General features: G+C 39.4%; 1 protein-coding gene across 5 annotated transcripts in view; it reads right to left on the minus strand.

Moving 5' to 3' along the window:
• FAM13C (family with sequence similarity 13 member C) overlaps nt 1-16,589 on the minus strand; it is a 115,276-nt gene extending 98,687 nt beyond the window's left edge. For 2 of the 5 annotated variants that reach the window (XM_017542267.2, XM_017542265.2), the window contains exons 1-3: nt 16,111-16,306; nt 9,652-9,708; nt 6,034-6,238 (exon numbers count right to left, since the gene is read on the minus strand). In XM_017542267.2, coding sequence (XP_017397756.1) covers nt 6,034-6,238; nt 9,652-9,708; nt 16,111-16,172 — 324 coding nt within the window. In that variant the 5' untranslated portion in view covers nt 16,173-16,306. The other 3 variants (XM_017542268.2, XM_017542270.2, XM_017542269.2) reach the window with 3 other exon arrangements.
• Between the last annotated feature and the right edge of the window lie 4,703 nt (nt 16,590-21,292).

Genomic DNA, 21,292 nt, shown 5'->3' on the forward strand with positions numbered 1-21,292 from the left:
GCAGGCAGACTAAGTACATCACTTCATTTAAGATTCCTTCATGTGAGTATTTAAGCTGAATATATTTGTATATTTCCAAAAAAAAAAGTGATAAAGTGATTTTACAGACATCCCAGGTTCCCTCCTAAAAATACCATTTTTTGTCAGCTTAATCGTTAAGCTTTAACAACAGGCTTAATTCAAAGAGGAGGATCAGAATCTGACAGACCACAAGAAACCAGTAAATCCAAACATTTCGCTCAGCTGATCTCACTTTCAGGACCCTGCATTTCTCAGAGCCCTGTCACCCTGAAACTTCACCATTTTATCTTGAGACAGTGAAGGAAAACTTGGAACACAAACCCAGAGGACCAGTTTTCTTCCTGACCAGTAACAGATCTTCCAACAAATCCATACCTAATCAGAAACTGATGTAAAAAATATAAACTGGAGCTGCTTAATCATGCATGAGAAATAATACAACACAAACTAATGTGTCAAAACAATTGTCTAACTAAGAACAATTGTTAGGATCTCAGTGAATTCAAGCTCTCGACACACTGCAAGAAGCAAGCCCTCAAAGGCATATTCAGAACCTAACAGTCTTCCTCTCACTGAAAAGCGAGTGGAATTTCTATTTGAGGTTTATTTTAGCTTTTCAGTGCTCTCAGAATCAATCAGCTGTTCTGGTTTTCTTGCTTTTACAGTTTGAAGTTGCTCAGTGGATCAGTAATACATCAAGAAAAAATGCACATAAAGTACATCCGTAATTGAAAATATAATCTTAGTTCTTTTGGGGGGTAGAAGAGAAATGGCCCAGAATTAACTATTGTCCTTATCTTAATTTAGGGTCTAATACTGTAAGAATAAGAACTATGCCCTCTGATACCAGAAAAATAGTAAATATTTTATAGTTAGGTTATTTTGCCTGAAAGTGTCTAGGGAGCTTTTTGTCTCTAGAAAGATAAAAATGAAAATTTCACAATCAGACCTAGATCTCTCTTCAGTCTCTTAACACATCTACAGGGACAAGTGGAAGAAACCTGATGCTGATATACACCAGACCAAACAGCTGGTCTCCCCGAGGAGGTGGATTAGCAGTATGATCACAGTGTACAGCTCACTGCAGAAAAGCTCTATATAGCCTCCTACTTTTTGTCTTCTGCTAAAATAGCCACCAGAGGGGAGAGCAACAGGACAGTGCATAGCATGATGCCAGATGGCAGGGAGTGGGGATGACAAGACTGCATCTACCATTGCTAAAAAATAAGTGCCCTCTGGACAGTTATGAGGTCCATTACAGGAAGTTGGTTCTGTTAGTTAAGTCTAATCCTCCCCAAATTGAGTTGTCAAGGATTAATTTTATGACTTACAGGGTGATCAATACAGGATCATTGTTAAGTTTTCATGAAACATTATAACATATAATCCATATCTTAAATTGGTTCTCCTTCTTGAAAAGGGTGTTGCTATTTAATTAGATATTATGTAAGAGTAAACTGTCACTGGATTCCACTTTGATCAGGAGTTTATGCTTATCAACAACCAACTCAACATCTCATTCTAACTTCAAGTTCATCATCTCAAGGAACTCTGGCAATAGTATCCCTAAAACTTGTCCTTCCAGGAGGCAGATCATTAAATGGTCCTTATCCAAGGCATTATTTTGCAAAGCCTATTGTCTAAGGAAAAAAGAGATAAACAAGCAGAAAGGAAAACTGACTCCAATTCAAATAAATATTCTCCTTATTCTAAATACCTTAACTTATTTGAGGGCATTCTTGCATTGCTTCCAGTTCTTGGTCTTCTGTTATATCAGCAAATATAACTAAATCTCTCCCATTTTCATTTTTTCATTCAAAGCAGGTGCAAAACTGGAATCAGTCATTCATGAATGCACACAAAATCTCAGATTCTGCCACCCTACCCATGGTTCATTCTCATATAAGTGGTCAGTGCCAACATTAAAGAGAAGTTGCTCAAACTAAAATTTGAATCTGATCCTCCAGAAGTAGAACTTCTGATTCTGATTTTGGGGATCAGAATAAAGGTAAGAAAAGTGGAACATTAAGCCAAACTTTCAACAGTTACCATCTGGCTCCTTTTATCTGTTTCACACCTTTGTTTTTAACCTAGTTAGGATCAGCCTGAAGAGTCACTCAGGTCCTACCTCCAAACTTTGTGAAAAAAAGAACCCAGAAATGCCAGTAGCGCAACATCTGTGATGGTGCTCTTCAGTTTCAAAGAGGGTTGGTTTTAAATTTATGAAGGTTGTGCCCATAAGGCCTTCATAAGTGATTGTGGGGAATGATGATCCTATAGCACAACCATTAGAACTCAGTATCTTGATGATAGCAACAAGCATCAGGTAGGATTTGTAGCTGCAACATAAGCTCAAGTTCCCCCAAATAAATGCAGCTTTATAAACAGATCCACTCTCTCAACCATACTACATGGTAAACCCAATTAATGTGACATTTTCCCTACAATGAAAACTCTTATGAAATAGTTTTATCAAATTCTCCCATATTGGTCCAAGTCCTGGTGGAGCTTTGCTTGATATTAGAGAATGATACCGATCAGTGATAAGTGTAGTTATTATTTAGAATGTTGACTTATCCACAGCCTTATTTCTTTCATTTGAATCTAGCAATATCTAGGTCACTGGTTTTCACTCAGGGATGCACATGAGACTGTCTGTTGAGTTTAATGACCTACTCCAGACTTCATGAATCTTTTAAAAGTGTTATATCTTGAGAGTTTTCTTTGTAAAAAACTATATTCATTCATTTTTATAAAATCAGAAATAACATTCCCTGACTTCTTTGAAAATCGGCTTACTCATTATCCTCAAGACATTCTAATTTTGCAGGAATAATTTTACTGTCTTCGTTTGCATGTCATATTATGTGCTATGCTTATTATAAACTCTCATCAGACCTTTCGCATTTTAAAATTATTGGTAGTAAACTAACCACAGCCATTTCTATTTCTGTCATCTATAGATGGTTTCATTTCCTCCAATGCTTGCCTGAGGTTTTATTCAGCATTAGGCTACAGTTTGTGTCTTTGGTAAAGATAAATCTCAACAGCCTCATAGTAAAGGACCAGACACTTTAAACAATTGACATTTCAAATGACAGTCTCTTGGATACAGGCATATGATGACACCAGTGGACTGAGTCAGGATTTGCAGAACTTTAGTGGAGAAGCAGACAGTGTCATGATACCACTAACCCGAGATCAAGAGGAACAAGAATTAATTATACAAGACTGACTGAGGCTGGGTGTAGTGGCTCACGCCTGTAATCCCAGCACTTTGGGAGGCCGAGGAGGGCAGATCACTTGAGACCAGCCTGGCCAACATGGTAAAACCCTGTCTCTACTAAAAATAAAAATAAATTAGCCGGGCATTGTGGTGGGTGGCTGTAGTCCCCATTACTTGGGAGGTTGAGGCAAGAGGATCCCTTGAGCCTGGGAAGTGGAGGTTGCAGTAAGCCATGATCATACCACTGCACTCCAGTCTGAGTGGCAGAGAGAGACCTTGTCTCAAATAATAATAAGAGGAAGATTGAATGGTCTAATAAAGAAAAATTTATTTTAGTTATTTATTTAGTATATCATTGTTTTATTGTTCTATTTTTGAATATATAACAAGTCCTCTCTGTGATTCAATTATCTGCAACTCACAACAATTTAGTAGATACTGCTAATGTAAACTGAAATAAAGCATTTAAAAATGGTATCTGAGTCTCACTGATCCCCAGAGTTCAGAAACTCATACCAAGTGTCCTTACATTCTTATGGCACTAGGATAATTTATATGCATTCAATAATAATCTGTCTTCTTTTAACCCAGATATAATTGGAAAATTCCATTATTCAACAAATGTCTTGATTGGAATGGAAGGCATTTGAGAATGCAGCTCATTGTATCAGACAGAACAGGCCACTTAAATTCCAGTGGGAATTTTACCTGTAGTCCAGGATTCCAATGCTGTATTATGAGCAAAGACTATACAAACATGTTTCTCCCCTGAAATCTACCTGTGTATGAGCAACAGGTTGGGAATTACATGCCCCATTAGCACCTTATTACAAGTGACAACTCTGCAATTTCTGTGAGGCCAGACTACAGGATGACAAGAAAGAAGGCACTCTGAGGAGAGATGGCTGGTCACCTTGAAGCTTACTATCACCAGTGGTAGGAGATTCAAGGTCAGAGCATCCCTGGGATCAGTCAGTCTCTGGGGGCAGCACTTGGGGAAACTGTGCCCTCCCCAGCATGACTCTCCTAATTAGTTAGGTGCTAGAGTACCTTCAGTAATAATCTCAAGCTAATCATAACTCAAATGGTATTTCACATTCACATCTCTGCAACAACAGTTACACTTGGTTTAAGATAATTGCAACACAGCTTCATTAATGCAGAGGGTATTTTCATCTCACTATGAAATTAACTGACTAAATAAGAGGTTGCAATGCCAAGGAAGAAGAAAGATAAAAATCACAAGGCAAATAACAAATGCAAGGTTAAAAAACCTTCCCAGCCAAAGTTATTATAACAGGAAGATCTCCTGATATACATTTGCTAAATAGGACTGGGCTTAAATGTTACTACAAAATTAACCTATTATACTTACAGCTTCCCACATAATTTTAAAGTTAACATTTAATGTTAACAAAAAAGCAAAGTGAATGCTTATGGAACATGGCCCCAAAACTATGTTAGGTGCATGAGAAGTAAAATCTCAATGTTGGAAATATTAACCTCTTTTTAAGGGTAAAGTAGATTATATTAACTCAGTCTATTTTAAAATCATCATAAAGTCCAGGCATGGTGGCTCACTCTTGTAACCCCAGCACTTTGGGAGGCTGAGGCAGGTGGATCACAAGGTCAGGACTTGCCTAGTTGACATGCTGAAACCCCGTCTCTGAAAGAAAATACAAAAATTAGCTGGGCATGGCAGCTTATGCCTGTAGTCCCATCTAATAGGGGAGACTGAAGTGGGAGGATCGCTGGAAGCTGGTGGTGGAGGTAGCAGTGACCTGAGATTGCACTACTGCACTCCAGCCTGGGTGACACAGTGAGACCTTGTCTCAGAAACAAAAAAAAAGCATCATAAATTTCATAAATTATATGAGGGAATTTTAGGATAAAAAATCAGTCTTTGCTACATTCTTACATAAAATTTTTTAAAATTAATCAAATACCCATTTATTATCAACATGTATTAGAAAGATGTTTCCTTTATTCATTCAAATATTCATTGACCTCAGAAAACCAGATACTACACACACACATATACTTGTATGTTTATTCCAACCTGCTAAACTTCAGCCTAAAAGAATAGCTCTGGATGAAACTGAGTATTTTGGTTTTGCTGAGCAGAGTCCCTACCTCTGAGGCATGAAAACAACCTGGCTGAATGAAAACAGAGAGATCCTCTTTCATATTCCCCCCTCAAAAGAATGCAGCTGCTCCTTTAAATCAAAGTCCAATAGCTGGGCACTGTGGCTCACGCCTGTTCCCAACACTTTGGGAGGCTGAGGCGGGTGGATCACTTGAGGTCTGAAGTTCGAGACTGCCCTGGCCAACATGGCGAAACCCTGTCTCTATTAAAACTACACACAAAAAAAAAAATTAGTTAGGCATGATGGCAGGTGCCTGTAATCCTAGCTACTTAGGAGGCTGAGGCAGGAGAATTGCTTGAACCTAGGAGGTGGAGGTTGCAGTGAGCTGAGATCAGACCACTGCACTCCAGTCTGGGGGATAGAACAAGACTCTGTCTCCAAATAAATAAATAATCAAAGTCCAATATTTAAGAACATGTTTTAAAGGGCAACAAATTATTAGCCAGCTCAGAGCACCCAACTTTTAACCTGCAAGAGCTTCTACCTGTCTCAGGCCAGCAGAGCACACAATGACAAGTCATGCCAATCCCTTCCCGCAAAACAGTGCACTCAAATTGTCTGCCAGAAATGTCTGCCCTAACCTAAGAATCACCCATCTTGGCAAAGGCCTAAGGAAAGAGAGAGAGCGAGAGCTGCTACCTGACTTTCTCCGTGGCTCTTCCCACTCTCTGCTTTGAAGATGGACTTGGGCTTCCGGGACTTGAAGTTGCCCATGCTGGGTCGCAATACGCCGTCCACCAGCACGGTCTGCTCTACATGCTGCTGCTGCAGCTCCCAAGAGGGCTGTGCGTGCTCCTCTACCAGAGCCCCTGCGTCGGGGTAGTTCTCTTTATTGTTTTCATCTCTAAAACAGGAAAGACCCAATTTAGAAAGCACTTAAAAAAAGATGAATAAACTGCTGCAGGAAAGAAGGCTGGAGATATTCATTGCTGCTGTATTTATAGGATAGACACCTAACAAAATTTTTAGCATACACTCAGACAATTCTGCAAGAACAAGAAATATGAATTTCACTCTGTATCACTTCCCCTTCCCTTCTGATCTTTGTTAATGGATACAAACTTTGTGTAGTTGTAACTATGTACATATCATTATTATTTATTTTAAAATTTTCACTTTAAGAAACTTTCGCATATATCACATTTCCCTCTCACAATAATAATGTGATATATTCAGGTGAGATATCATCATCCCTACTTTATAGATGAAGACTCTAAGAGATTAAATCACATTCCTAATGGAAGAACTAATCCACACAGACCCAGAGGCTTAAGGTAGGTCTCCAGACTCACACCTGTGTTCTTGGTTCAAGGCACCATGCTTCCTCTTCATTGGCAATGTCAGTTTATAATCATCCCTACAACTTTCAGAGGTACTTAAAAATTTAACAGGATCTATTTTGATAAGCTACATGTTGCCTGGGTAAAATATAAGGCATGGGCCAAATTTTACCTACCCAGGCCCTCTGAACAATGTCCTGAATGCAAAGTCAAACATCGCAGTGTCCAGGCTCTGATTCTGAAGAATATGGAAGAGGGTGGTGTTATCCCTGAATATCATATATTCAGGGCTGGGATGGCCCTTGTGTTCTTCACTCAACAGTCAAATTCTGTACAATGTCCTTACCCCCCTCCAGTTTCAATTTTCTCAAAAATACTGACATAAAAACACTCTTATTTGAAGCCATTTTTCTACCTAAATCTAGATGCATTTTATTTTTCATTCTGCCAAGTATTCAGCAAACAACACAGACATAACTAGAAGGGGCCTTCTCTATGTAATCCATATCATTAACCTTAATCCACCAGCAATCACTGTCACTGGAACATGAAATGCATGAGGAGTGGCTGCTTCCCACAGATGTTGTTTTCCCCTCATGCTCCCTTACCAACAGCACCCATAAAACAGCGTTCGCAAAGTCACTTGGAAAGTAATTCCTGGCTGCTCAAGGACACATAAAGCCAGTGGCAAGACCAGCAAAGAAGGAATGCCCACCATTCAAAACAACTTTTAACGAATAAAAAGCAGATTAAATTCACTGAGCTGGCATCAGGGAGGATAAGTTCCAGGTAGTCTCTGGGAAAAGAGCAAAGCAAATATCAAGATACGTGGTCTGGAACATGACCAGGGTGCAGTTGGACAAGGTATAAAAATAAAACTGTGGGAAATAGTTAAACTTGAATCCAGGACAAATGTAGTAGTGCTATCTGATAAAGGAGAACCCAACAATTAAAATAATTATTCAATGTTAAAAACTGAAAAACAAATCAATGCCAATGGCACTGGTTAATAGTCTTGCTGTGAGGTCACTTACAATTTTAAAAGAATTCTAAGTCTTTAACAGATCTGGAAATTAACATCAAACTATGAATTGGAAACTACACTAGTTCATTTGAAGTACATTTTTCTCACAGGAAACCCATCCACTCCATGAGCCTGCATGAGAAACAAAAGAAAAATAGCTGCCTTTACAGTTACCTAAATGCTCTCATTCGAGTTGGATTATAGAATACTCGAGAATAAAAAAAAGAGATTTTCAAATCCAAAATTATTTTTTTGATTTACTCATTCCCAAAATAATACCTGAACTTTATTTTTATATCATTTATATCACATTTTCAAGTCTTCCAAAACTTATAAATATGATTTTGTTTACTTCCTTGACTTGGGAAGCCAGGAAAGGGGAGAGGGGGCAAAAAGCATCTTTCTCCCATTACACAAATGTAAAACCTGGTTACAAAAGTCCTATTTAGAAATATAGTTTCTCACATATTATTGGTTCTTCAGGATCTCCAAAACAGAAAAGCACAGCTTATGTAATTTATGCCACTACTTATTGGAATAAATCATGACTGAGAATAAGCTTGGTGTCCTGAAAAGAGCCAGACTCTGAGAGATCCCCCCACTTATTAGTCATATGGCCTGGGCAACATCACTTCACCTGTATAATCCTCATTCATAAAATAGATGTAATATCTGCTTAACAGAGATCATACAGTCTCTGTGAAATGCCCACCACAGAAAACTGACCCAAGGCTGCAACCTAATAAATGAAAGCTATTGCTACTCTCGGGCAGGGCCATAGCCATATGGTTATTTGCAAAGGGGAAAAAAAGAGAGTTCTTTTAAATTTCTCCAATACCTCCAAGATAATTTTGAACGCCTTAGCAAGGAACACAAACTCTAGGAAACCTGTTCTTTGTTTACCTGTAAAGCTTCACTTCTTATCTTACCTTTTACCTCCTCACTCCACCAGGTTCCCAGGGTTCCTACCATCCTGAACCACCTGCTGTTCCTGCAACTCAAACAATTCTCTCTACCGTTTATTGGCTTTCCAGTAATATACTCACTGTGCTTGGTGACATCCTCTTTTTCTTGGCCTTGGCCCTCACTCCCCCCCCAAAAAAAAGGAGTACTATGCCTTGCATAGTTTTCTTCAGGAATCAATCCAAGAAAGCTCTCTGGGCTGTTTGGTTCTTCTAAGTGAATCCACTATATACCTTAAGTATATTAGCACTTAAGGCACTGTAGCATCCACATGTATATTCTTGCCCATGTCCTCCAGCAAACTGAATGCTTAGGAGCAGCATTGGTTTGTCTTTCTCCATCCCAAACTATGACTGGCTCCTGGCACAGAAAATTGGCCTTCAACAGACACTTGTTATCCAGTAAGTGGACTTTAAAGTCAGAGAGACCTGGGCCTAAATTCTGTCTCATAGTGCTATGCTATCTCAGATGAGTTATCATTCCTGAGTGTCTGTTTCTCCATCTATATGATGAGAAGGGAAATATCAGATTCCTTTCAGTTTATATCAAATAATAAGATACAGATAAAAGTGCCTGGAACAAAGTAAATGTAGAAGAAACGATTAACAGTGAAGGTTTTGCCAACAGTACCATAAGCCTTTAATGACCAGGATCATACCACAGACACTTAACATGTTTGGTGAATAATCCAGAGCCTCTTCCTTTAGGGTGTGTGATGAGACTATTGAAACAGGCTAATCAATATTCAGTTCAATAGGCATTTATCAAGTGTTCCCACATGTTAGGTATTGCCCTGGGTGCTAAGGGGGTGGTATCCAAAAGTTGAAAAGACAAAAATTTTGTCAAGAGGTAAAAATCTAGGAGAAGAGATGAGGCATGAGAACAAAGAATTAGAATCCAAAGAAGAGACTAGAATTCAAAGGAGAGCCACCAGAGACCTAGGTGGTTTCTGTCTCTCACAAATATGGATCAAGCAATGGTGGCTTATACCTGAGACTGGAGCAATCAGTCTGGTCTTCATGTAGAGAGACTGGATCTTCGTCACACCTGGAGTGAGAGACGAAAAATCACATCAGATCCAACTGTCTGCTATAGCCATAGAAACAATAATCTAGAATTGTCTCAAGATTAACATGGAAAAGTAAAAGATGAAACACTCCTCAGCATTTTCTCCCCAACAAGTTCCAGTTCCTATGTCTACCAGTTTATGATACCAATGTCGTCATATCATGTAAGCTTAAAAGCTCAGAGCCAGACGTGACTCCTTTTTGCCTCCAGTGTCCTGTGTCACCTAAACTAACAGGATCTTAGCAAGGACCTAAGTGTTCACAGCACTTGAGGGGACATTGGACACCAAGACTGGTAGCCTGTCACTGGCTCAAAAGAGATTCCACTATATGTCTCTTTGCATTTTTTCTGCTTGAGGCAGTCCCAAACCATATCAGCCTCCGTTTGGCTTACTCAGTTGGCCTCAGGCTTTCTTGATCTTGTGAAAAGGAAAGGGTTCCTTTTCATAAAACTTCTGGATTAACCTTATGAAAAATTATTGGCTCTTCTATATTGAAAAATCTCCAGTGCTCCACCCTGCCTAGGGGAATCTAGAGCAGGACCCCTCTCGCTGTAGTGTAGGACAAAGCCTTTGCTCCTGTTCCCAACCATTTCACTGCTCAAGTCAGGCTTCCCCAGCTCTGCACCTTCCCAGCCAAGCTCACCCAAGTGCCGTGTTCTCACTAATGTGCTGTGTTGGGTTAATATTGAGTATCAACTTGATTGGATTGAAGGATACAAAGTATTGTTCCTGGATGTGTCTGTGAGGGTGTTGCCAAAGGAGAAGATTAACATTTGAGTCGGTGGCCTGGGAGAGGCTGACACACCCTCAATCTAGGTGAGCACCATCTAATCAGCTGCCAGTGCTGCTAGAATAAAGCAGGCAGAAGCTGGAAAGAATAGACTGCCTGAGTCTTCTGGCCTACATCTTCCTCTTGTGCTGGATGCTTCCTGCCCTAGAACATCAGACTCTAAGTTCTTCAGCTTTTGGACTCTTGGACTTACACCAGTGATTTGCTAGGGGCTCTCAGGCCTTCTGCCACAGACTGAAGGCTGAACTGTTGGCTTCTCTACTTTTGAGGTTTTGGGACTCAGAGTAGCTTCCTTGATCCTCAGCTTGCAGATGGCCTATTGTGGGACTTCACCTTGTGATCATGTGAGTCAATTCTCCTAATAAACTCTCCTTCATATCTACATATATCCTCTTAATTCTGTCCCTTTAGAGAAGCCTGACTAATACATGTGCCAAGTTCCTACTTTAATCCATAAACATTTACTCTTCATTGTGAGGTTTTGACAAACAACTATGTCTCACCTCACATCCCTTTGTAATCTTTTGCACCCCTGAGATCTTTTTGATCAGTTATTAATTCCATGAGTAGAAATCACCATAATTTCTTTTCCTAGATATATTGCCACCGTGCCAGAGTACTCCAGAGACACTAAAAAATACTCGAATTGAAATATTAACTTTGTTCCCTAAGAGATCTGATCTCTGAAATAATTTGATGAGCATTTATTGAGTATTTACCAAACTCAGGTACTACATTAGACCTTGGAGCTATGCTTCTCAAACTCTCAGGGTTTCGGACAGACCAGTTTGTTTTTTTATTTCCACACCACTGTGGACAAACACTTTGGTAAAAATGTCACAGCCATGTCAAATTCCTATTAAAGTTATTAGATATCTACTCCCTATTTCTGCTTTTATCTTATCTCAGACAAGTTATAAACAACTTGGAGACTCACATTTTGTGTAGCACTGCTTCTAAAGGTCACAAAATTTGAAAAAAGATCTGAACTTTGCCTTAAGAAATCCACAATGTAATGAGTAGACAAAAATAAAGCAAATAAATACCTACATACATAATATAGTATTTATACCATGAGATAATTTAACAATTTAAAATACTATTTACCGACAATGGTGTATAATTAACCCACAGAGTGAATCCATTAAAGCTCCAGCCCTCTTCCCTTAAAATCTTTTTTTTTAATTTATGGTTTTGTAGTGAGTTAAGCAAAGGGCACCCACAGACTCTAACCTTCTCTACCTACTGAAACATTTTGTTACCTCAGGCAATTTAAAAAATTGGTTGGCCTAGTGCAGTGTCTTATGTGTGTAATCTGAGCACTCTGGGAGGTCAAGGTGGGCCTGAGTTGGAAGTTCGAGACCAGCCTGACCAACATGGTGAAACTTGTCTCTACTAAAAATTAGCCAGATGTGGTGGCACACACCTGTAATCTCAGCTACTCAGAAGTCTGAGACATGAGAATCACTTGAACTTCGGAAGTGGAGGCTGTAGTGAGCTAGATCGCACCACTGCACTCCAGCCTGGGGAACAGAGTAAGACTCTGACTTAAAAAAAATAAAGTTAACAAAATGCTGCTTTTAATAGAATAAACCAACCTTCCTTGCTTTCTTGCCAATAGTCGTCTCTGTCCATCTCATAGAAACAAATTTACAAGTATTGCTTTGTTCTCCTTTATTAGCAGCATTCAGCTAATAGATCACCTTGGCTTTGTAATGTGGATAAAAATGTTTTTCAATTGCAAAGTAGGAAAATAAATGAAGAACAAAAATGTAGAATTGTTGCTTCCAAAGATCTAGGGCTTAAGCAAAGCCTTTTGGAGTGTCAATCCTGGAGCTCAACAATACCTATTGTTTGGGGATTTGGCAAGAACCTATTTTTCCCCCTCATTTGATTTATTAATCTTTCTCCTCAAAGTACAATCAGTTAAAAATGGAAACTTGGCACCAGAACATACAAAGTTGGAGAAGCTTCTGAAGTACGAAGCTGGACCTGATTAGTTGATCTAATATTAATGCCTACTAAACAACTCCAGGTGCCACCCAAGGAACACAATTCCAAGCTCACAGACGAGTAATTGAAATACAGCTGCCTCCTGGCTTACACAGCACACTTTTACAACCTCTTTTAGTTCATTTGAATTTTCATTTACTTTGGTAAAGACCATCAACTTCTATTCAGTTAACAAATCCTTTCTGTCCTTTCCCTGAAGCCCCTTATTTCTTTGTGAAATGCTCAGGTTGCTACTTTTTTTTTTTTTTTTTTATTTTTTGAGTTTTGCTCCCTCAATCAGCCACAAACAAGAAAAAGTTGTGTGGTACTTCACAGCTCACCTGCTCTTTCATATAAAAAGAAAGAGCACCTCTCTCAATTCAGCCTGAGAAAGGTATTTACCTTTGCACTTGGGCTAAGTTGTAAGTCAAGATCCCAAGGCCTCAAGCAGTGAAGCCTGGATTGTTTCTGCTCCACTACATTGAGCCCAAAAAGCAGGAACCAAACGATCTGTTCAGTCCATATGCCAGAGGCTCACAAGAGACAGGGCATGCCATTTCTTAGAGGAATGATGGTGAAAGAAGTGCCCACAATAAGTTCCCTTTGCTGCCTAAACAGAAGAGAGGACTCAGACTGACTGTGAGATAAAATGTACCTGTGCTATAAAGAGATTCACACTTGCCCTGTAGTACCACATTCCCTGAAGGCGGAGTTGCAGAGGTACAGCTTCCTGTGGGTTTCTCAAAATGTGGACCCAGAACCACTTGCATTAGCACTACCTGAAGTGCCTGGTCAACATAGAAGACTCCAGCCCCACTACATCAACTCTCTGAGGGCAGAGCCCAGTAATGTGGATTTTTAAAACACACTGCCTACCCATAGAACCTCTCTGCTTCTAAATATTTAACACTGACCTAAAGGTTTCCAAATCCCAAACCAGCACTGTCCTGACACCAATAAAATCACCCATTCTGGGTTCCCACTTTGAGAAAAAGCCTGGGAGACTGAATTTTTCCCAAGCTCCAATCTCATTCCCCATTGCTATTGATGATCAGTTAGCTTTGAGAACCACTGCTTTGAATGATAACTAATCAGAATTATTCCAGGCTTTATTCAAAATAGCAAGTTAGCCATGGCAACGTCACAAATGACCATGCAAAAATACTAGATGAAAAGGTGCCACAGATAAAGAAGAAAAGGCCAAGGCCATTGTGACGAAAACATCGGGGTGGAAAAAAAATTGAATTTGTCCAGAGCTGCATAGATAGTGCCAGGCCTGGGAAAAACCAAGAAGAAGATAAAATCCGTCCTTGAGTACCTCCCAATTTCCCTTTCCCCTTGACTCTTCTAAGACTCCCTGCTGGTGAAGCACAACCATAGCCATAACAGGTTAGAAAATAGGTTAGGTAAAATAATTCATATTAAAGTATTCGTGACAACCTGAATGCACTTCCCAAGGGCACAAACTTTTTAATTTCCATTTTAATAAGGATCACTACAAGAGACCTTAATCCAAAAGAAATCATCTCTAGGTGAAATTTCAGGCATTGAAGAAAATAAGTCGGTGTGAGTAGAAGGAAGTAGGAATGGCGTGGGGACAGCAGGCAGAAGAGCTTTTCTTGTATCCAAAACATAGAAGGGAGAAAAGTCCCTCCTCTGTGTAGGCCAAGGCCACACCCAAACATTTCCTGAGTACCTGCTGTGTCTGTGTCTCAGGCTATAGCACCTTGGTCCTGAGGGTTATGGGGTCATGCCCAGAGAAGCACAGAATATGGTTCATATTACTGAGGGGAGGGAAAAATGTTATTGTGGACAATGACTAGTTTTAAACAATCCTAGTCAAAGATGTGTTACACCTATGAAGCTTTTGGTATGTTTCCAATAGGCTCTTTAGATTTTTATATTAGCCAGATGGCACACCAATTATCTCTCAGTGCCTTTTAAAATAAATCACTGTCACTCCTCTGAAAGTAAAAACATGATCTTATGCAATCAGAACTCCTTGGGGAGTGTCCAAAGACAAGGCACCAGACTCTCCCCAGCATTTAACCATGAAACCTCTACAGAAAAAAAAATGTCTATCTGAAATCTGGAGCTAAATGTCTCCATTTTGAACCTGCCGTGCCTGCAACTGACTGAGGATTCGGCCACACCAGGCTCCTGAGAATCGGGGCCAGAAAGCACTTGGTGCTTGTAAGCACAGCCAAGGGAGGAGAGCAGTACCTGTGCACCTGGAGCAGGAAGCCCAGACCTCGTCTTCGGCCTGCAGATGTACGCTTTAGCACACCTCTCTCCCCTTCTCTCAGGCTTTTAGAAAAGCAAAATTGCAGCACAGGTTACCAAGCAATCTCATAAACAGAATGTGGGTCCAAATGAGTATTTTACAGTCAACCTGGTTTTTTTGTTGTTTGTTTGTTTTAAGTGACTCCACTTAAGTCTGCTCAAAACTGGACACTAAAGGAGCAGCACATCGAAAGAGAGAAACAAAAGAATGTGGAAAACAAGAGGGCCTGGGAAGCACTGGAAATCTCACCCCTCTCTCACCAAGTCATTGTGACAGTGATAGGACTTGGAAGTCAAAAGATACCTATATCTACATTTATTTGCTTTTTAGGGAATTTTAGCAAACAGCTCCCCAGTCAGTGAGGCCTCCTATATCAAACTCATAACATTTTTTAAATGTAGTTTGGGATACAACTTTGCACATGCCCTTTTCCTGAAAAGCTGTTTAGAGTGCTTTCTACAAAGGTCCCAGAAGCAAACATCATGAATTAGCCTAGAGAAAGAATGCTAAATGAAGTGCATATTCATACGTATACGTATATATAAATTACATACAGCATTAGCAAAATATACTACCTGTTAATTTTTAACAAATACAGTACAATATTAGGAAAACAAGGAAGGGATGACAAAAATTAAAACTATAACCTATAAATATCTAAAAAAAAAAAAAAATACTGTGCTCTCTGGCACACTTCATTCCATGTTTGAAGGGTGTTAGTTGCCCAAATCAACAGCTTTACCCATAGGACCAGGTGACTCATTCCTCCTATACCTACATCTCTGAAGTCAGAAGACAAAAATGACAAAGGGCATGCAAGAAAAGTTTACTCTGATATGTCTTAAAAATCTGTAGATAAGAGAGGGCCAAGATAAGTTTAGCCTGTTTACCACATGCTGGAATTCAACTCATTTCACATCTATCTCCTATTGCTGTAAATGTATATAGTGTGCACTCCATGAAAACTGACACCAATGTTGGCAAAATACAACAAAGCTTCCCTTCTAACACGTCAAATAGATTTTTTTTTAAAAAAAAATCTGAGCTCCAAGAACACATATCTTGGAGCACTGAGCTCCTGCAAGCAATCAGCTGGTTTTAATATCTCTCCCGCAGCTGCTAAAATGCTGGTTTCAACCTGTAAAGATTTCTGGGCCCCATCAGTCAGCAAGTCTCACGGTCTTCACAGCCCCAGATTCGAGTAGACAATGCATCTCAAACGAACAGCGGCTGGGAACGGTGGAGGATACCTTCACGATAGTTGCTTCCAGAGAAAGGCATGCAAGTCTAATTTTAAGGGTAAGAATCACTTACTCTGTTACAGCGGTGCTGCTGAAGGAATTATCCTGAAGGCTGAAACAGAAACAAGAAAACATCAGCCAAGTCTGGCTGGGGAGCTGTCTCCCTGATTGCTCTCCGGGAGTTAGAGCACATACACAAACATGGCATTGCAAGGCAAGTCTCCGGGCTCGCCCGGCACGCTCGCTCTACCTTGGGCTGCTGTCTGCACATGCTCGTAACGACACCCCCAGCAGGGGCCCAGCTGCACGGGCGAACCACAAAGCCCGGCAGCCCGTGAGGCTGCGGGGACAGAGCTGGGCGGGGCGCGGCTGCGGGGCCGGACCCCGGGATCCGGCGAGGAGCACCTGGAGAGTTACCGCGCGACCCCAACCTCGCCAGCCCAGGCGCCGCGTTTAATCTTGGGCTTTTTGTGCCAGCCACCCCCGAGGCTGCCAATGAGAATGCCCCCGTGTTTCTGCCGAAGTACTGAAATACCCGGGAGACTTGCTTTCTTCCACACGTCTCCTACCAATTTTACAGAGCTCACCCCAACCCCCACACTCCCACCCCACCCCCAGGGTGGAGGCTCGCAGAGAGTCATCCATCGTTCAGAAAAAGTCAGGAGAGAACGAGAAGGGGGGGGGGGGGCATTGCTGCCGTTTGGCGTTTTATTTTGCGTGTGTGTGTGTGTGTGGTTTTTTTGTTATTGTTGTTGTTGTCTAGGAAAAAGAATAGGCTCTGAAGCAGGGCTGGCTGCTTCACACCTGATCTGTCTAGAGAGCTCTTATTTCAGTCCCAGAGAAAAAGCGCCCAGCCCCGGACTACAGAGCTGTGAATGAGCCCACGTAGGGCGAGTGGAGAATTTATTCCAGGGGTTAGCTGGTGATTAGGACACTGTGCAGGGGTGGGGCTTGCTACGCCCAGAGCAGCCCGCCTGAGCTCGGCTCCCTAGCTAGCACCTTTACAAAGGATGCAGAGACGGAATCCACAAACGCTATGTCTTTGAATAAAGGCAGCCCTGTTGGAAGAAGGTAGGACTGTTAGTACCTCCACTGGCTTCATTCACTTGGGGATATTTGTCCTGCGCTCTTTGCATTGTTCATTTCGCCTGCCATGTTGACCTGGAAATGGGATGTAGCATCTATTAAATATTCTTATTTGAATTTGAATTATTTTATTTGAATTTTGAAATAAGATCCCCATCCCCCTTTTTAATCTTTCTACTCCCAGAAGCAGCTGGGATAGTGGTTTTTAGTCCAAACCTATATAAGTTAGTAAGTTAACAACAACAAAAAAAAACTCATAATTTTTCTAATTGCGTAATCAGAAAATTTACCAAAACTTGGAAATAAGGGAGAAGAGTGTGACCTTTCATTGTCAAACTGAGACATTGGTTAACAGGTCCACCCAGGGGCTAGTTAATTCTGCAGTTTCGTTTGGCTTCGCTCTTCACTATTGATTAGATCTCAGCCACAGTGAAGCTACATGGTAACTTGCACATTTTATTCAGTCTATCCAGAGAAAAAGATTACTGCAGTGTTTATGATTTTATTGCACTATAGGAAGTTAACCAATTTTGCATCTAACGAAACAATCATTTTGCATCTAACCAAACTTTCTTTCTAAATGCCTGTAAATACACAGATCCCCAAAATGCTCTTGGAAACAGCTTCATTTTACAGTTTTCCCTATTAATAAGTGAATAGATCTCTGCTGCCTACCTAAGTTTGTACGAGAGTTATAGTTCAACTTTTTAAAGTTATACCTTGAAAAATAAAAATGAGTTTTCAAAGAAAAAACAGGTTTCATTAAGGTTCTTTCCAATTTTGCTTTCCTGTCCCCAAATATTTTTTAAATCAGCTGAATAAAAACTTAATATGGTCTTAGGCTGAATTCTATGGACTAAAATAAGTTCAGAAATATTAATCCTTTGTATGTATAACTATATAGTACATATATGTTCCTAAGCCACCTACTATTTCATTTGAGCTAAATTCAGGAGTAAGACACATCCCTGCTTCACTGTATTCATTATATAGCAATTTCAAAGTGAGATGTGTTCCTTGTTTATTCAGACTGATGAAGGTAAGTCTATATTCAGCCTTCTTGGTTTCATAGATTATTTGGTTGTTAATTTCCAGAAACCCCTTGTACTCATTGACTACGGGGCTTATTCCAAATGTTCCAGTGTAGAGAAAGATCACACTTTTCTCCTGTAAATATTCCCAGGGACTCATTTGTAATGGAAATGCTCAATGCTTTTAATCTGAAATAGGGCTTGGACATTTAATTAAGGATAACCTTAATTAAAATGGTTAATTTTCTTATATACTGCCAAATACCATTTTTTCATTCTATGAAATGAAGCAGGCCCTTTGAAAATAAAATGAAATAACAAATGTACCCAATAAATGCAAGTATTCAATAATGTCCAAGGAAAAGAAATAAGAGTTCTCGGCAACTTGTGAATAGAAAGAACCAAAATTAGGTTTTAGGCAGTACTGACATACAATGAAAACAACTGGTTGATACAGTTGATTATGGATAAAAACCAAAACATCCCTAAAAAAAAAAAACATGATTTGGCAGTATATAAGAAAATCAGCCATTTTAATTTTTACTTCTCAACTAATTCTTATGACATTTGTTTTCCTCTTAAATCAGGTTTAGAAATTGTCTTTGTAAGTGGCTTTTTAACTAGCTTTTTATGATGTTTGTACTGTTCAACTTGAAATAGGGCAATACTAATGAATATCATACAACATATGATTATTTTGGAGACCCTCAGCTTTACTAAAGAGCAATTCAAGGAGAGTTCGAAAAGGGGAGTAGAAAAATTAATATTGAGTTTATGGAGAAGTAAGTTCTATGCCAGTGTTTCACAAGTGGCAGTGAAATTCTACTATCCAGATAATCCAAGAAAATGTTTTAAAAGTTACATGGTCAAACATAAGTTTGGGAAAATATACATATTCTAAATTCACAATGTACTTTAGGCAGCAAAGAAAAGTTTTTTCATCTGTTTTTAACTAGTGTTCCTCAAATTCGTTGAACACCAGAATAATTTTTTATTAAATATATCATCAATTAACATGATGTATGGCTAGGAATTTTGAGAAAAGAACTCCTGAGTATATCAGGAAAAAAATGGAAAGGGAATTAACTGCTATATTTATTGAACAAATGAATGAATGAACAAATGATTCTACATGCTTATTACTATCCCATAGTTTTGAATAAGCCAGACACAGGCCCTGGCATCATAACACTTTTAATAGAAATATATATTGCATATTTATGTATATAAAATACATAATGTATATTATATGTACAATTCTATTTTATACAATATAAGTAAAGGGAAAATGAAAATGTTAGATTTGAATATGGTTAATTCACTTACATGTTAAAATGCTCAACATTTTTCTTAAAACCAATATCTGAATATCAGATCTAATACAAATAGTTAATTGTAAAATTGTCAATTCTAATGTATTGACTTGACTATATGCAAAATATAAAGCAACAGCGTAGTGGTCAAGAAAGAAACTTTGGCTGGGCTGGGAGGCCGAAGTGGGCAGATCACGAGGTCAGAGTTCCTGGCCAATATGGTGAAACCCTGTCTCTACTAAAAATACAAAAATTAGCCTGGCGTGGTGGTGCACACCTGTAGTCGCAGCTACTTGGGAGGCTAAGGCAGGAGAATCACTCGAACCTGGGAGGCGGAGGTTGCAGTGAGCCAAGATCACAGCACTGCACTCCAGCCTGGGCAACAGAGCAAGACTCTGTCTCAAAGAAAAAAAAAAGAAAGAAACTCCTAGATTTGTCAAGGCTCAAGACCCACCACTTACTAATAGTGTAAACATGAACAACATCTTTTGCCTCAATTTTCTCATCTGTAAAATAGAGATGATAATGACCTATTTTGTGGGTTCTTATGAAAACTAAATTAAATGGCATGCCTGACAAATTTTAAAAATAGTAAATAGATGCTGGCTATTATTATTTTCATTAGTATTATGTCCCAAGTTTGGGACAAGATGAACAATACCACTGTGCTTGAGTAGTAGGCTTACAGATGATATTTTCTTTCTACTTCCTATGGCGCACAGAGTTTACATAGCTTTTTTTTTTTTTTTTAAGAACAATAACATTTAAAACTTTACTAAATGTGGACGGGCTGCTCCCGATGAAATTGGCTTCATCCAGACTGTCTTTGTGCTCAGTTTACAATTCTTCAATTTAAAATACTTTAACATCCCTGGAGGAACAGACAATTCTGAGAAGTCACTTTCTGCAAGATGCGGGGGCAAGAAGCCAGAATCTTTACAATGCCAGGAAATCAACAGAGGCCTGCTCTACTGGCCTGGACAGAGTGACTCGTAGCTTCCTGTCCATGCCCTTGGGAACGGCCAGGCTTCCTTGTGAAAGAGAGGACTCTTGCATGAAAAGATAATTTTTTTCCATTAAAAAAAAGAAAGAAAAAACCTCCTCCTGATTTTCTGTCTCCTAACCTAATCTATTTCTTCACCAGCTCCGCTGAGGACAGCATAACAAGAGTCCTCATTATCTGAGTGTTCAGTAACTGAGCTCCTGAAGATTCAAAGGTGCCCAGGGAAGCAAAGTTGTGATACCAAAAATATGTACTAGTGACAGACTCTTTATTATATTGATCTCCATCCAAACATCCCTCCCCAGTTAATGCCGGTGTACATCAAGTCCATCTTTTGCAATTTCTCTCTCTGATTTATCTGACAATAAAATGCAGATGAAATATAAATTGATTGATAAGTGAAACTTCAATTTTTACAAAAGAGGCAGGATTTCATGAAGCTGGTGGAAGTGATATTGCAGAACAGCTTGAATCACATTCAAAACCAGTGTGAAGTGAGGTTTTGGCAGTAACAACCAACGAATAAAAAATTGTCAAGGATGCTGACATGTCAATTCCAAAGGGAATGAGTCACCTATCAAAGGATTAAGAGTGGTCCTGGGAAAAATTTATGAAGCCCTTAATTAATTTTGTAATTTCCCTTTTTATAATAATGTAGTGAGTATCAAATGTGATATGGAGATTATCACTTTGAGCTGTTACATTTTTTTCAGAAAAATATGTATAATCCTTCCAATGGGTAAGATTTATTCTTTACAATTTCTAAGAATTGGCTATTTCAATTATCCCCAGAATATAAGATAAGAATATTTTTACAATTTC

Source organism: Cebus imitator, unplaced genomic scaffold (genome assembly GCF_001604975.1).
Source record: "Cebus imitator isolate Cc_AM_T3 unplaced genomic scaffold, Cebus_imitator-1.0 Scaffold142, whole genome shotgun sequence".
NCBI classification, from domain to species: Eukaryota; Metazoa; Chordata; class Mammalia; order Primates; family Cebidae; genus Cebus; species Cebus imitator.